General features: G+C 39.5%; 1 protein-coding gene across 1 annotated transcript in view; it reads right to left on the bottom strand.

The window, feature by feature from the left end:
* Positions 1–15,068, bottom strand: part of blvra (biliverdin reductase A) — a 60,761-nt gene that overhangs the window by 12,078 nt on the left and 33,615 nt on the right. Inside the window, 1 exon segment of the mRNA XM_039753498.1 lies at positions 14,299–14,418. Coding sequence (XP_039609432.1) covers positions 14,299–14,418 — 120 coding nt within the window.

Here is a 15,068-nt window from a genome sequence, read left to right as displayed (position 1 = left end):
GTGATACCCAATTCTTTAATCTGTTTTTGTCTTCAGTGTAATTTAAAATTTAACCAAATGATCACCTTGTCACTTCAGCTGCTCAGCCTTTCATGAGCCACTGAACAGGCAGACACTACTTTTACAGTGTACTGAATCTACCTCATTTATGGTGTTTGTCCATCCAGTCAGACAGGTTTGTATCTTGTGCGCTGGGTTTAAATCTCACTGTACAAGATTCCCTGTTGCAGATGGACCTTTGTGTTTATCCACATAATAAATTTCCCTTACTTCCATGATTTCCCTTCTTCTGGATATAAAGGGAATTGTGGCCCACTACAGTTTCCCAATCTATTCCAGAGTTTTTTCCGTAATACTAACTGGAGGTGAAATAGGGTAGTATCTCTAAAAGACATGGGGGCGATTTCTTCCTCAACCATCTGTGATCTCCTCCTCCTCCATGAAAGTTTTAAGAACATACATTGCACAGACTCGTGAGCACAAAGTAATAAGCTAACAGCAAATTCACTGGCAGTAGCACTCAGTTACATAATGTATTTCAGCCCATCAGAAATGCCTTGAAGTAATTAGTCAAAACAGTACCTTCTAGTGGGACATGTCATGGTGTTCTAGTTAGTGCTACTGCCTCATAGCTTCAGAATACCAGGTTTGAAACTGCAGCCCTTTCACAATCTCTCTGGATTTGGCACATTGGCTCAGTGCTTGCATGCTTTTTGTTTTTTTTGTTACACTTTTTGTCCTTGCACATCCTTAACACATGAATTTTAAGTTGACTACCAACTGTGAATTAGCTGGGCGACTGTGTGCTGTAATGGTTTGGCAACCTGATGCCTGCCTAGCATTTGATGCTGCTAGTACACACCCTGAATTTGCAAAAGCAAGTAAACAGAAAAACATGATTAGATATATTTTGTAATTTGTCAGATATTAACACATTTATAAAATAAAAACACAAGAAACAGAATATGGATAATTAATTACCCAATGTATTTTATTTAACTCTTCCCCATATTAGTCTTTAAACATAATCTAATTTTCCCATGTTCCATGGTTGAAATTTGATGAGCATCATATCATGACAAAAAGTAGAAAATCTATATTTCTGCTGCTGAGACCTCGTTTCTGAGAGATTTTGGCTTCAAAAGAACAAAAACAAGACATACAGTAGATTCTAGGAGCTACAAAAGATACAACATATGAGGTAATCCCTGTCTTCAAGGATGAAATGTGGCTTCCAAATTGCACATTGAACACTCATAAGACCAATAAATTCTCACAACAATTGGCAAAAACTGAGTGGTAGTTAACTAATCAGAAGACCCAAATCAGTTGAATATTCATGACCCCAAATTAATCATTTCTTTGTCATCATGTCAACCCATACTTCAGAGTTCTGCTCCTTATGCTGGAGTTTTTCTTAGAGATTTTTACAAAAACATTTTTTCAAACGTTATATATTAGAACATTAAAACAATTGTGACAAGAACAGGTCATTCAGGCCAACATTGTCTAAAATAACATCAAGCCAAGATTTAAAGGTCCTTAAAGTCCTACACTCCATCACACTACTTGGTAATTTATCCCATGTGCCTACGTTATTTAACATTTGTGCAAAATTAGCCTTTAACAAGTTTCCAACCGTGTCCTACTGTTCTTGCTGCAGAATTTATTTTAAAGTAACAGCTGTGATCCACAGTACTAATCCCTTTCATTATTTTAAACATTTTGATCTTGTAACCTTTAAAGTGTTTGCTTAAAATGAAAAGGTTCAACTCCTTCAATCTCCCCTCATTGTTCATACCTTTCAGTCCCAGTATCAGCCTAGTCACTCTTCTCTGCACTTTGCTAGCACTGCTATGTGTTGTTTGTAATATGGAAGCCAAAACAGTACACAGTGCTCCAGGTGAGGCCTCACTACGGTGTTATATAACTTAAGCATAACCACCTTTGACTTGTTCCCCACACATTGTGATATATAACATCTTATTTGCCTTCTTGATCGCTTCTGTATACTATAGGGATGTAGGCAGTGATGAGTCCACTATGACTCCTAGGTTCTTCTTTTATGGGGTACTTTCTTGTTTAAGACTTCCCCTTGTATATGCAAATGTAATGTATTACTTTCTATGTGTAATACTTTAGATTTACTTACATTAAATTTCATCTGCCATAAACCTGCCCAAGCCTGTGTACTATCCAAGTCCCTTTGTTACATTTTAGGTCCCTCTACAATACACCTAGTTTACAGCTGAAGGGCCTGGACAAAAGTAATTCCACACCAGACCAGGGGGTGGCAGAGTGCACTAACTCTTTTTCTTGCTTTCCTGCAGACTGTTCACAGGAAATTCCGCCATCTTACTTCCATACCATCAGTTCCGTATTGAATTCAAATCTATGTACATCAGTGGCAAAGCTTATACCCTTCTGCAGCCAGGAACCAATATACGGATGGCTGCCCCAAATCTTTTTTCAACTTTTGTATGTACTTATTTTGACTGTATATACAGTGCATGCGGAAAGTATTCACAGCGCATCATTTTTTGCACATTTTGTTATGTTACAGCCTTATTCCAAAATGGATTAAATTAATTTTTTTCCTCAGAATTCTACACACAACACCCCATAATGACAACGTGAAAAAAGTTTACTTGAGGTTTTAGCAAATTTATTGAAAATAAAAAAATTAAGAAAGCACATGTACATAAGTATTCACAGCCTTTGCCATGAAGCTCCAAATTGAGCTCAGGTGCATCCCCTTTCACCTCCATCATCTGTAAGTGGAAGAAGTTCGAAACCACCAGGACTCTTCCTAGAGCTGGCTGGCCATCTAAACTGAGCAATCGGGGGAGAAGGGCCTTAGTCAGGGAGGTGACCAAGAACTCAATGGTCACTCTGTCAGAGCTCCAGAGGTCCTCTGTGGAGAGAGAAGAACCTTCCAGAAGGACAACCATCTCTGCAGCAATCCATCAATCAGGCCTGTATGGTAGAGTGGCCAGACGGAAGCCACTGCTTAGTAAAAAAACACATGGAAACCCGCCTGGAGTTTGCCAAAAGGCACCTGAAGGACTCTCAGACCATGAGAAACAAAATTCTCTGGTCTGATGAGACAAAGATTGAACTATTTGGTGTGAATGCCAGGCGTCACATTTGGGGGAAACCTGGCGCCATCCCTACAGTGAAGCATGGTGGTGGCAGCATCATGCTGTGGGGATGTTTTTCAGCAGCAGAAACTGGGAGACTAGTCAGGATAAAGGGAAAGATGACTGCAGCAATGTACAGATACATCCTGGATGAAAACCTGCTCCAGAGCACTTTTGACCTCAGACTGGAGTGACAGTTCATCTTTCAGCAGAACAACGACTCTAAGCACACAGCCAAGATATCAAAGGAGTGGCTTCAGGACAACTCTGTGAATGTCCTTGAGTGGCCCAGCCAGAGCCCAGACTTGAATCCGATTGAACATCTCTGGAGAGATCTTAAAATGGCTGTGCACCGACGCTTCCCATCCAACCTGATGGAGCTTGAGAGGTGCTGCAAAGAGGAATGGGCGAAACTAGCCAAGGATAGGTGTGCCAAGCTTGTGGCATCATATTCAAAAAGACTTGAGGCTGTAATTGCTGCCAAAGGTGCATCGACAAAGTATTGAGCAAAGGCTGTGAATACTTATGTACATGTGATTTCTCAGTTTTTTTATTTTTAATAAATTTTCAAAAACCTCAAGTAAACTTTTTTCACGTTGTCATTATGGGGTGTTGTGTGTAGAATACTGAGGAAAAAAATGAATTTAATCAATTTTGGAATAAGGCTGTAACATGACAAAATGTAGAAAAAGTGATGCGCTGTGAATACTTTCCGGATGCACTTTATATATACATATACACTGGCGCCTAGAATAACGCCACTTTCGGTAACTAGGATGACATTACTTCCGGTGCCACCGCCTTAATTGACATCACTTCCTGTTCCAGTGCATAGATTGGCATCAGAAGATGTCACTTCCGGTCCCCCTACATCACTTCTGGTCTGACTATTTAAAACCACCATCTTTGCAATCCACGAGCAGTTCTATTTTGGACTCAGTCTTGTGAACATCTGTGTTCCTTTCAAAGCCTTTTACAGCCAGGGATATTATATGGGTGGCTGCCCCAACCTTTGTAAGTGTGTCGAGTCTGATCTTTTTACTAAACAACAACAAAACATCTGGTGTCCATGCCCAGACATAATGTCATTTGGGATCAATAAGAGGGAGGGAATGTCAGATGAAGAAAGGCAACAAGAAGCACAAAGAAAGAGATGTAAGGACTAGAGTGTCCGATTAACAAAGGCAAAAAGTACCACAAAGAAAGAGGCATATAAAGGGCTAGAATGTCTGATGAACTATGGCAACAAGACGCACTGTGATCAAAACAGACATACGTACCATTGTAAAACTGGTGTTTCACTATGCTAGTCCGTATACATTACAACACCAAACAGTCCACAGGTGTTGCAGATGTTACCTGGATGGTTTGATCGGGACAAATAACTTGTGCCCATGCCCTGAATGTTTTCAAAATCTCTGAAAGCTAATTTCATTAGACAATGTATCAAAACACCCATTAATAAATTTCACGTTACTCATGTCGCATAATCCATATGTGAAGTTATCCACTCGTATGCTTACAATGTCTCAAACACATGCATTTTTACTAAGATATTGACAACATAAGTCATTTTACAGCTTACCACTAAATAATTTCAAAGTATTCCAGTTGAGGATATGAATATAATAAATGTAATCACTGGAGGCAGATCTTCAATTCAAATGCTGGTTTGGATCTGAGTGTGTTCCAATTTAGTTCACAAGAAGGTTTTCCTCAAGTGATTTATATAACAATATTTTAAAATGGTGGTTTGGCTCAGCTGACATCCTCCCCTTCTTTGTCATCAGCATCAATTTCTACATCTGTGGAGTGATACTTATGATTCATTTTTATAAGCAATTAGAACTTGTAGCCTTTTATTTATTAGTTATTTATAGGCTACCTTTTTCAGTGAAATGATTACCTAAATATACAGTAAATATGCATTATTTGGATAAGTTAAAAAAAATTGTTCTTTGTTTAAATGGAATAAGTACCTTAAGCTGTTGGTAGGGAAGTGATTTATTAATTTGTTTAAACAAAAATAATGAACCACAACAATCCTTCATTCAGACCCAGTCCCAGACTTACTGGCACACTTCAAAGGTTCACAGACAAAAGTGCGATAGACATATGAGCGCCGACAAAACCGCTAACTGGTTTTCAACAAATGCGTGCCAACAAAATCACCACGACAAAATCGCGAGAGAGGCCAAGAGAGTGGGACGCGTACATACGCATTATGTACTGTGGAGGATGGCCGGCTGTTTATCCCGGCCAATACAATACAATATAATACAGTTTATTTTTGTATAGCCCAAAATCACACAGGAAGTGCCGCAATGGGCTTTAACAGGCCCTGCCTTTTGACAGCCCCCCAGCCTTGACTCTCTGAGAAGACAAGGAAAAACTCCCAATAAAACCTTGTAGGGAAAAATGGAAGAAACCTCGGGAAAGGCAGTTCAAAGAGAGACCCCTTTCCAGGTAGGTTGGGCGTGCAGTGGGTGTCAAAAGTAGGGGGTCAATACAATACAATATACACAACAGAACAATTCCTTAAGACAGCATAATAATAAAAATTTTAGAAGTACGGTTTAACAGTAGATGATATGACATAATTAGGTTTGGATATTTTTAGAGTCCTGGAGACCTCATCCATCTAGCTGCATCTCCATTTGGCCATGCCACGGCTGAAACATTGCTCCGATGAAAGGACCCCTCTTTCCCATGATTCCTGTGATCCTCCATCAGGGATGACTTTACCATAGGCAGGCAAACAACTTGGCAGGTGGGCGTGGCACCAATGGCCACATTTGGGTACCGAGAAAAGAAACAGAATAGGTGAGGGTTAGTATTCAAATATAATTATCATGTTACTTATGTTATAGTGCTAATGACTAACAACAGAGATGCAGTATGTACAGTTAATCAGCAGCTCTAGTCAGGATATGCTAAACTGAAGTAGTGAGTCTTCAGCCGGGATTTAAAGGCTGAGACCGAGGGGCATCTCTTATGGAAGCAGGAAGACCATTCCACAGTTTAGGGGCCCTGTAACTAAAAGCTCGACCTCCCACTGTTATTTTATTAATCCTTGGAATCCTAAGCAGACCGGCATCTTGAGATCTTAATGCGCTCAGGTTTGTAAGTCATGATAAGTTCAGACAAGTAAGCGGACCTTGGCCATTTAATGCTTTATATGTTAAAAGGAGGATTTTGAAATCTGCCCTAAACTTAACTGGGAGCCAGTGTAAAGATTTAAGAACTGGGGTTATGTGTTCATATTTTCTTGTTCTTGTAATAATTCTTGCAGCGCATTTTGGATTAACTGGAGGCTGTATAGAGAACAGTTTGAACAGCCAGTGAACACCGCATTGCAGTAGTCAATCCTACTAGAGATAAATGCATGAATTAATTTCTCACAATCCTGTTTATTTAGAAAGCCTTAATTTCCTAATATTTTTAAGATGGAAAAACATGTTTTGGACGACTTTGTAATATGCGCTTTAAATGACATGCTAGAGTCAAAGATAACTCCTAGATTGCGGGCTGATTCAGTAAAATTAATTGGGATTCCAACTGAGTTAAATGACGACAAAATATTGCTGTGATCAGCGTCATTCCCTCCAACAATTAACATCTCTGTTTTATCTGTATTTAAAGACAAGTAGTTCTCATTCATCCATTCCTTTAATTCACTAACACAACTAATTAAAGACAACATCGGAGAAACTTCATTTGATTTAAATGAAAGGTATAACTGGGTGTCATCTGCATACGAGTGAAAATTAACATTATGTTTCCTAATGAGAGATCCCAGTGGAAGCATGTAAAGTGAAAACAGTAAAGGTCCCAGTACTGAGCCCTGCGGACACCATATTGAACTTCTGTGTATAATGATGGAGTACTGTCAGCACATTTCTGTACATACTGGAATCGATTTGATAAATAAGAACTGAACCAAGCGAGCACGGGCCTGTAAGCCCAACATCGTTTTCTAGCCTGTGCAGTAAAATAGAATGGTCAATGGTGTCAAATGCTGCACTTAAGTCCAACAACATAATTACAGTGGAATTTCCTTCATCAGAGGATATCAGAATGTCATTTACAACCCGTGTTAGTGCCGTTTCTGTACTATGACCAGTGCGAAAGCCAGACTGGAATTTCTCAAATAAATTGTAATGCGTAAGGTGTGACTGAAGCTGACTGGCGACTACTTTTCTAGTATTTTAGAGAGAAATGGTAAATTTGAAATAGGCCTATAGTTATTTAGTATGTGTGGGTCTAGGTCTGACTTTTTAAGTAAAGGTTTAATGACTGACACTTTTAGTGCATCAGGTACTGTGCCATGCAATAATGAACTATTGATAATGTTTAGAATGGTGCTGCAAGAACATCCATTGCACTTTTACTAGTTTTGTTGGCACTGGATCTAGGGAACAAGTAGTGGGCTTCATTTTAGTAATTAAAGTTAAGACTTCCTGCTCAGTTACAGGATTAAAATTATTAAAGTGCTGAATGCAATGTGAGCAGGGTCTGCTAAGCTAGTATTTGGTTTGTACTGTGATGCTGAGATCTGGGATCTTATATTTTTAATTTTCTCATTGAAGAAGTTCATAAAGTCTGTACTGCTAATATCTGTTGGTATTTTGCACTGTTGATCTGAATTCCCATTTGTTAATTTAGCCACTGCTCTAAAAAGTACCCTAGGATTTTTATTATTGCTATCTATTAATGTAGAATAGTATTCTGAGCGAGCTTTAAAGAGGGCCTTTTTATATTTATTAACACTCTCTGTCCATGCAATTTGAAAGACATGTAGCTTTGTTGTTCTCCATCTGCGCTCCAGTTTTCGACACTCTAATTTAAGAGCTCGAGTGTTTTCATTAAACCAGGGAGAGTTTCTATGTGCTTTGATTACTTTTGTTTTAGGGGAGCCACTGTGTCCAGAGCATCTCTCAAGGTCACATTATAATGTGATGTTAGCTGATCTAAATTGTTTTCCACGTTTACATTTGATGTTAACTGATCTAAATGGTTTTCCACAATTACACTCGACTTACTCAAGGTATCTATAAATTTTGAAGCAGAATTACAATCTAGATGTCGCACTGTCTTTGTTTTAATCTGCGAGTGCTGGCATGGGCAGAACTAAATCAAACGTAATTAAGAAGTGATCGGAAATAACTACATTTAATGGAGTAATATTTAAATTTTGAATTTCAACTTTGTAAGTTATAATTAAATCTAATGTATGGTTATGATTATGAGTTGGACCTTTGACAATCTGACAAAATCCTACTGAATTTAACAAATAAGTAAAACATTTGCTAAAAGTGTCAGTTTCCACATCAATGTGTACATTAAAATCCCCATCAGAACTACGTGATCATAATTTATAGCCAAATCAGACAGAAGGTTGCTAAATTCAGTCATGAACAATGAATATGGCCCTGGTGGTCTGTAGACTAGCACTATAATTGTGTTGGAATCTGTTTTAATATTTAAAATGAATGCCTCAAAGGATGTAAAGTTGCCTAAATTTTTAGGAGTGATTTGCATTTTGTTACAATGAATTATTCCAAGGCCTCCTCCTCGACCAGAATCTCTAGACTTATGAAGGAACGAGTATCCATCTGGTGACGCCTCAGCTAGGGGAACAGTGTCACATTTACTAAGCCAGGTTTCAGTAAGAAGACACAGATCAGATTTTGTACTTAATATATATCATTTACCAAAACAGCTTTAGTGCCAAGAGAGCGAATGTTCAATAAACAGCATTTAAAACTGCATGGTTCTTTCTGAACTGCTGATATATTTTTGTTTTAATTTGAATTAAATTTCTATTACAGATGCCCCTGGTGGAGTGTCTGGTTTTATCCCTTGGTCTAATTATACACCTTATATTTTGGTTATCAATTAATTTATGGTTTGTTTCAAGACTAAATTTACTGGATGCCCCACAACAGGGATTATGGGTAACAGCTTCAGGAAAATAACAGGTGGGATAAACAACAGCCTGTGATTTAAGATCACATGACTGCGGCCTGGATGGTGCTCTAATCAGTCAACCAGGCAGTTTTGCTGCCATATTTTGGGATAATACATAAGATCCCTCCAGTTAGGATGAAGACCATCTCTTCTGAAAAATCCAGGCCTTTCCCAAAAATCATCCCAATTGTTCACAAATGCTATGCTTTTATTTGCACACCAGGTTTCTAGCCAGCAGTGAAAGGAATGCAATCTGCTATAAATCACATCCCTCTATACAATCTTGGTAAGGGACCAGATACAATTAAATTCCGACATTTTGTTTTAGCTTTGGTGCATAGAGAGATGAAGTTCGCTTTAATACCTCAGATTGCTGTAAATAAATATCATTAGTGCCGACATGCAGCAATAAGGTAGATACTTCATCGCCGGCAACACGGTCCAATGCGGCCTTTATGCCAGAAATCTTGGCCCCTGCAAGGCACTTAACATTAACTGCTGGTTTAACATAGTTTGGAATTCTAACATTCCGCACTATGGAATCGCCAATTATGAGCACTTTATTATTCTCAGTTTCCACAGGCGCTGGAGAGCTGAGAACCTGTTCTGGGTCCGAATTGGTGACCTGGGTGCTGGGGGACTAAATTTTGGATTCTTAGACCCCCGTCTTACTGTTACCCACTCGCCCTGTGGCTGAATTGGTGCTGCTGATTTCGGCCTCGCACTGACTACAGTGGGACCTGGAGAGACTGAAGCGAATCAGATGTAGCCGAATTGTCTAAACAAACCGAGTCGATCCAATTTTCGGTTTGCCTAATCGCTATCAGATTCCTAACGCGGTCCTCCAATTCGCGTATTTTCCCGACCAACTCTAAATTAACTAAACATTTTTGGCAGGTGAAGCTATCTGCACTGTCGGCCGGAAAACCTGAGCTGTACATACTGCAGGACACACAACATATAAACGGTGCCCTCGATGGGCAGAGAGCAGATAGAACTTACATTAAATGTTGAAGTCATCTTTGCCGTTTTTATAGGTGCTTCTGCGCTTTCCGTGTTGAGCTGAATCACCGCCGCTTTAAGTTTCCACCACCCGCTAAGCGATCGACTTTAATTTCTCACTGCCGGTTATTTCTACTGGTCAGCTGCCGGCTTTATCTCAGGTGAACTTGCTCGGTGCTTTCAAAGGGCTACGTGCCTGTGGGAGACGCCGCCGCTCTCTGCTTCCGCTCGCTGATCCGCTCTCTGCTTCCGCCGCTGATCCGCTCTCTGCTTCCGCTCGCTGATCCGCTCTCTCCGATCCCAAGCCGCCAGGTGGAGCACTCCTTGCAGCATGGAGGTCCCCAGAAGACCAGCAGGGCATCATGGACAATGGAGTTTTATGCACCGCCCTGCTGGATGCCATGGGGGCCACGAGAGGGAGCTGCAGGGAGGACTGAAGAGTTCTTTGTGCCCTATGACCCGGAAGTTTGTCATAGGAAGAGCGACGGGCTTCCGGGGTGAGAAAAGAATGGTTTACCCTGACCCGGAAGGAATAAGGACTTATGGACTGTTGGATTGGGAACACTTCCGGGTCGGGGAATATAAAAGGACTGTGGGAACTCCCAGGCAATGAGCCGAGTTGGGAGGCAGGGTGGCTAAGCGTCTGGGAGTGGAGGATTGGTTTATTGTATTTGTGATTATCATTGAGAATTGTGGAGAAGAGCGTGCTTTGTGCACAATTATTATTATAATAAATAATTATTGGATTTTTATCTGGTGTCTGACGTATAGTCTGAGGGTACAAGGGTGCGAGAAGCATCCTATTCTGTTACAGTACACATTATGTGCTAGGTTATAACTGTTATAACTGCTGATGGCATGCCACGAACAAATAACTAAGTCGAGGGTTGGCATCGTATACAAAGTGGAATTACCAGCAGTCAGGCAGCCAGCAAGTCTAAATACGCTCAACTATCAAGACATCTTGCTGCAATTCTTCCTACATATGCAGGGTGTGATCTTAAGGACTATCTGTGTGCCGTGCTGATGGCATGCCGCGTCTCATAATATTGACTTCTAAAATAAACATTATTATATATGCTTTAAACTAGTAATTCATATTTAATGAAACTTTCGCGATTTTGTCAGCGCGATTTTGTCGGCGCTCATATGTCTATCGCACAAATGTCGGGTCACACACTTCAACTAAAATTACTGTAAAACTGATAATAAAAATAACTTAAAAACATTACTTTCTGCTCTATCCCCTTAAGCCAACACTGGATATCAGATGGGCACATAGAGCTCTGCTCTGTAACGATGTGCCCATGAAACAAAACAGGTAATTTCTTGACAATGTACAATACAATACAATACAATTTTTATTTATAGAGCACAATTTAAGAACAACCGAGGTTGACCAAAGTGCTTTACAACACTATTAATAAATACACAGTAAAACAGACACAAATTATAAAACATGATATCACACAAACTGTAAACACAGGCGAAGTTCCTAAGGCCAAAAACACAGAACAATAGTTCAAGAGATGTTGAACGCCAAGGAAAATAGATACGTTTTAAGAGTGGACTTAAAAACAGACAAGGTTGGAGCAGTTCTGATGTGAAACGGGAGATCGTTCCATAACTTTTTTACCAACAACAGAAAAGGCACGGTCACCTCTGGTTTTTAGTCTTGACCTAGGCACTTGCAACAAATTAAAATTAATAGATCTGAGTGATCTTGGTGGAATGTAAGGCTGTAACAAATCAGTTAAGTACTGTGGGGCCAGACTATGTAAAGATTTAAAAACAAACATTAGGATTTTGTAATCAATTCTATATTTAACTGGCAGCCAATGAAGTGAAATTAAAACCGGCGTAATATTCTCGTATTTGCACTTTCCTGTGAGAAGCCGGGCTGCTGCATTTTGGACTAACTGCAATAGTAGAAAATAAAATATTTGGCTTATAGCTGTTTTGTGTTATTAACTCTGAGAAATATTTACACTTTGCTGCCTTAGCAGCTCGCTGAAAGGCAGAAAGAGAATCCCGTAGGATTTCATATGAAACTTGTAATTTGTCTTTTTTCCACTTTCGTTCTGCCTTTCTACAAGCCTGTCTAAGGGAACGAGTGGTATCATTATGCCAAAGTACTGAATTTTGCCTACGTTTTTTCACCCTTAGTGGTGCGATAGAATTTAAGATATTTGAACAGTTATTATTAAAATTACTAAGATGTTCATTTGCATCCAAGCAAATAAGAGGTAACCATAAGAGGTAAACTAGAAGAAAGATGGCTCAGTGCTGGGTGTTTGCATAGAATGCTATGGTGTGCAACATTACACTGGAAAAGCCATTAAATGTGCTCTAAAGGAATGTACATGAGTTTACAAAGCAAAAACTATTTTTTCTGAAACTGTAACAATGTGGTTACAATTTAGTCAGGTGTTATTTGTGGGGTGAGGCATTGCACCAGCTGGTTCTGCAGCCTTCTGTATCTTACTGTCTACTCCAGCTGCTTGCTGCTTTGCCTCCCTTTCTGTATGGAGTCTCATGTTCTCTCTCTGCTCAGGTGGGTATCCTCCAGAAATCCCATTTTATGGAAACTTTGAATTTAACCAGTTTGAGGGTGTGTGTGATTGCACCCTGTGATAGGCTGGAGTTTGTGCTTTCAGTTTTTCCTGCCAGTGTATGTTCTGCCAAACATACATTTTCTCCAGGAACACAGAGGTCTAAAAAATTCATAGAATTTTTATTCTTTTATTTCATTCACTATCACAACCTGAAACAGAAATTTAAGCATTAAGGCATTTGTCTTCATCACTGCTAAGAAAGATTTTTTTACTTTGCACTTTAAAGCATCCTGACAGTGACTAACATACTGTATTCCTTAAGTGAATCCATTGTCACCACGTGTACGTTTGTATCCTGTATCTAACCCTCTCCCCAGTCTTCTTTTATTATTGCTGGGACAGACTTTATTCACTATGATTAAAAACAGGAGACAGTAAATATAAATATGGATGGATGGATAGATCAAAATGTCTTTCACAGTGATAGTCACGGCAGTCAGTGAAGCACTACACATCCTACCCCTTTAATGCCTTCTGTTAGACATAAATGCATCTGAAGTCTCTAGGTCACAGAAACATAAAGTGTTTCACCCAATTGTGGGAGTAATGGTGGTACAGCTGCTATTGTTTCTGGTTCCAAGTGTGCAGACTTATTTTGTGTGCAATGTACATTTTCTGTACACGTTCAAGTAAGGTTCTTGCAGGTACAACTGTTTACTGTCACAATTTCAACATCCAGTCAGGTTGACTAGTTTCTGTTAATCTTGTATGAGGAAGTGTCTTTGCAAATATGAACTTATAAATAAGTTTAAAAAGGGATGGATAGATGAGTGTAAGAATGTGTTGTGTTGAAGTGACATACTATCCATGATCTGTTCCTAGCCAAGGCTGCTAAAATAGATTACAGCTCCCGGAATACTGAATTGGAAAGGCAAATTTCTAGAATGGATAAAATCATCAAGGAATCTTGAAATAATTTAAAAACACACCTGTCATATTATTCTTCTAGGCGCTAAGTTTGAAGGATATAAATTAACTCTTGGGAACAGGCCAGCTCAGACTAGGACTAGGAACAGGAAATTGCAGTTGGCTCAGTTAATCACCTTGAAGAAAACAGAGTTAAGGTGCATAGTAATAATGACTCAGAAGAATGTTTTCAAGTTGTTAAGTAAGATAAGTTACCTCCAGGCAAGTAAGGAACTATTTAGTGGTTAGGTTCATTTGACAATAGGGCTTTCACTTATTTATTTTTTTATTTTAAATGTATTTTTCAATTTATCTAATTGTATTAATTTTTTCTCTGTTTTCACTATTTTGTAAATGCCAAAAATAAATAGTCACTGGTGGTCTTTTTACACCCTGCACCAGGTTGGTGCCATTTCCATGGATTGTTCTTGGCTTGCATCTTAGGCTTTTTTTTGGGATGGGCTCTAACTTGTGTGACCCTGTCCTGGATAAGTGGGTTAAGAAAATGGATGGATGGTCTGCATTCATTTTCTGGCCCTTACATTCATACAGTATTTAAGGCAGACTGGCACAAAGGGGCAATGCTACAGTATAATCCAAATATCTGCCTTTACCCTATTTGTCTCATACTTATATATTGTATGCTCATTGAAATGTAATGCTACCTGATGCAGTCTTCATGGTAGCTGTTTTCTGTACAGATGATTGCTGCATGAATATCTTCTCTTGCCAGAGCGTCATCAAGAGATATCTGCTTCAGTCCTTGCTGATCTTCTAGAGTTCTCCTGCACAGAAATGGAAACATGATAATTCAAAAATGCCTGCTCACAGTCTTGTGCAAGTCTGATTAGATATAAAGCGTTGCTCTGTCTAATAGGTGGGGCTGCTTCAGTGTCTGTTCTAATAACTTTCTGCCCATTCACACCCCTGAAATGCTGCTCACTAGAGTGCTGCTGCCTCAACTCTCTTCTGCTTGTGCTTAACCAAAAGTTAATCCTTTGAAAAATGTTTGCCTATGGCCACATCAAGAATTGCTATATGTAAACCAAAGGATATTTTCCATGTCAGATCTCATACATGCTGTATTGATTGCACAAGATAAGTCAGTCAGTTGTTTTCTAACCCACATGGAGGAATGCTGAAGCCTATACCAGCTAGCACAGGACCTCATATACCCAATACAAACACACACACCAAGCACACACTAGGGCCAAAACAGCTAACCTGAACGTCTTTCGACTGTGGGAGAAACCCAGAAGAAACCCACGCAGATATGGGGAGAATATGCAAGCTCCACACAGGGAGGACCTGGGACATGAATCCTGGTCACCTTACTATTAGGCAGCAGCGCTACCAATACATCATCATGCTGTCCTCTGATTTCAACAGTATGAGACCATCTATACACATTTTTAAAACATGTTGTTCTGCAGAA

The sequence above is a fragment of the Polypterus senegalus genome, chromosome 5 (genome assembly GCF_016835505.1).
Source record: "Polypterus senegalus isolate Bchr_013 chromosome 5, ASM1683550v1, whole genome shotgun sequence".
NCBI lineage: Eukaryota > Metazoa > Chordata > Cladistia > Polypteriformes > Polypteridae > Polypterus > Polypterus senegalus.
Note: the sequence above shows the minus strand (reverse complement) of the source record. Positions and strands in the feature narration are given on the sequence as shown.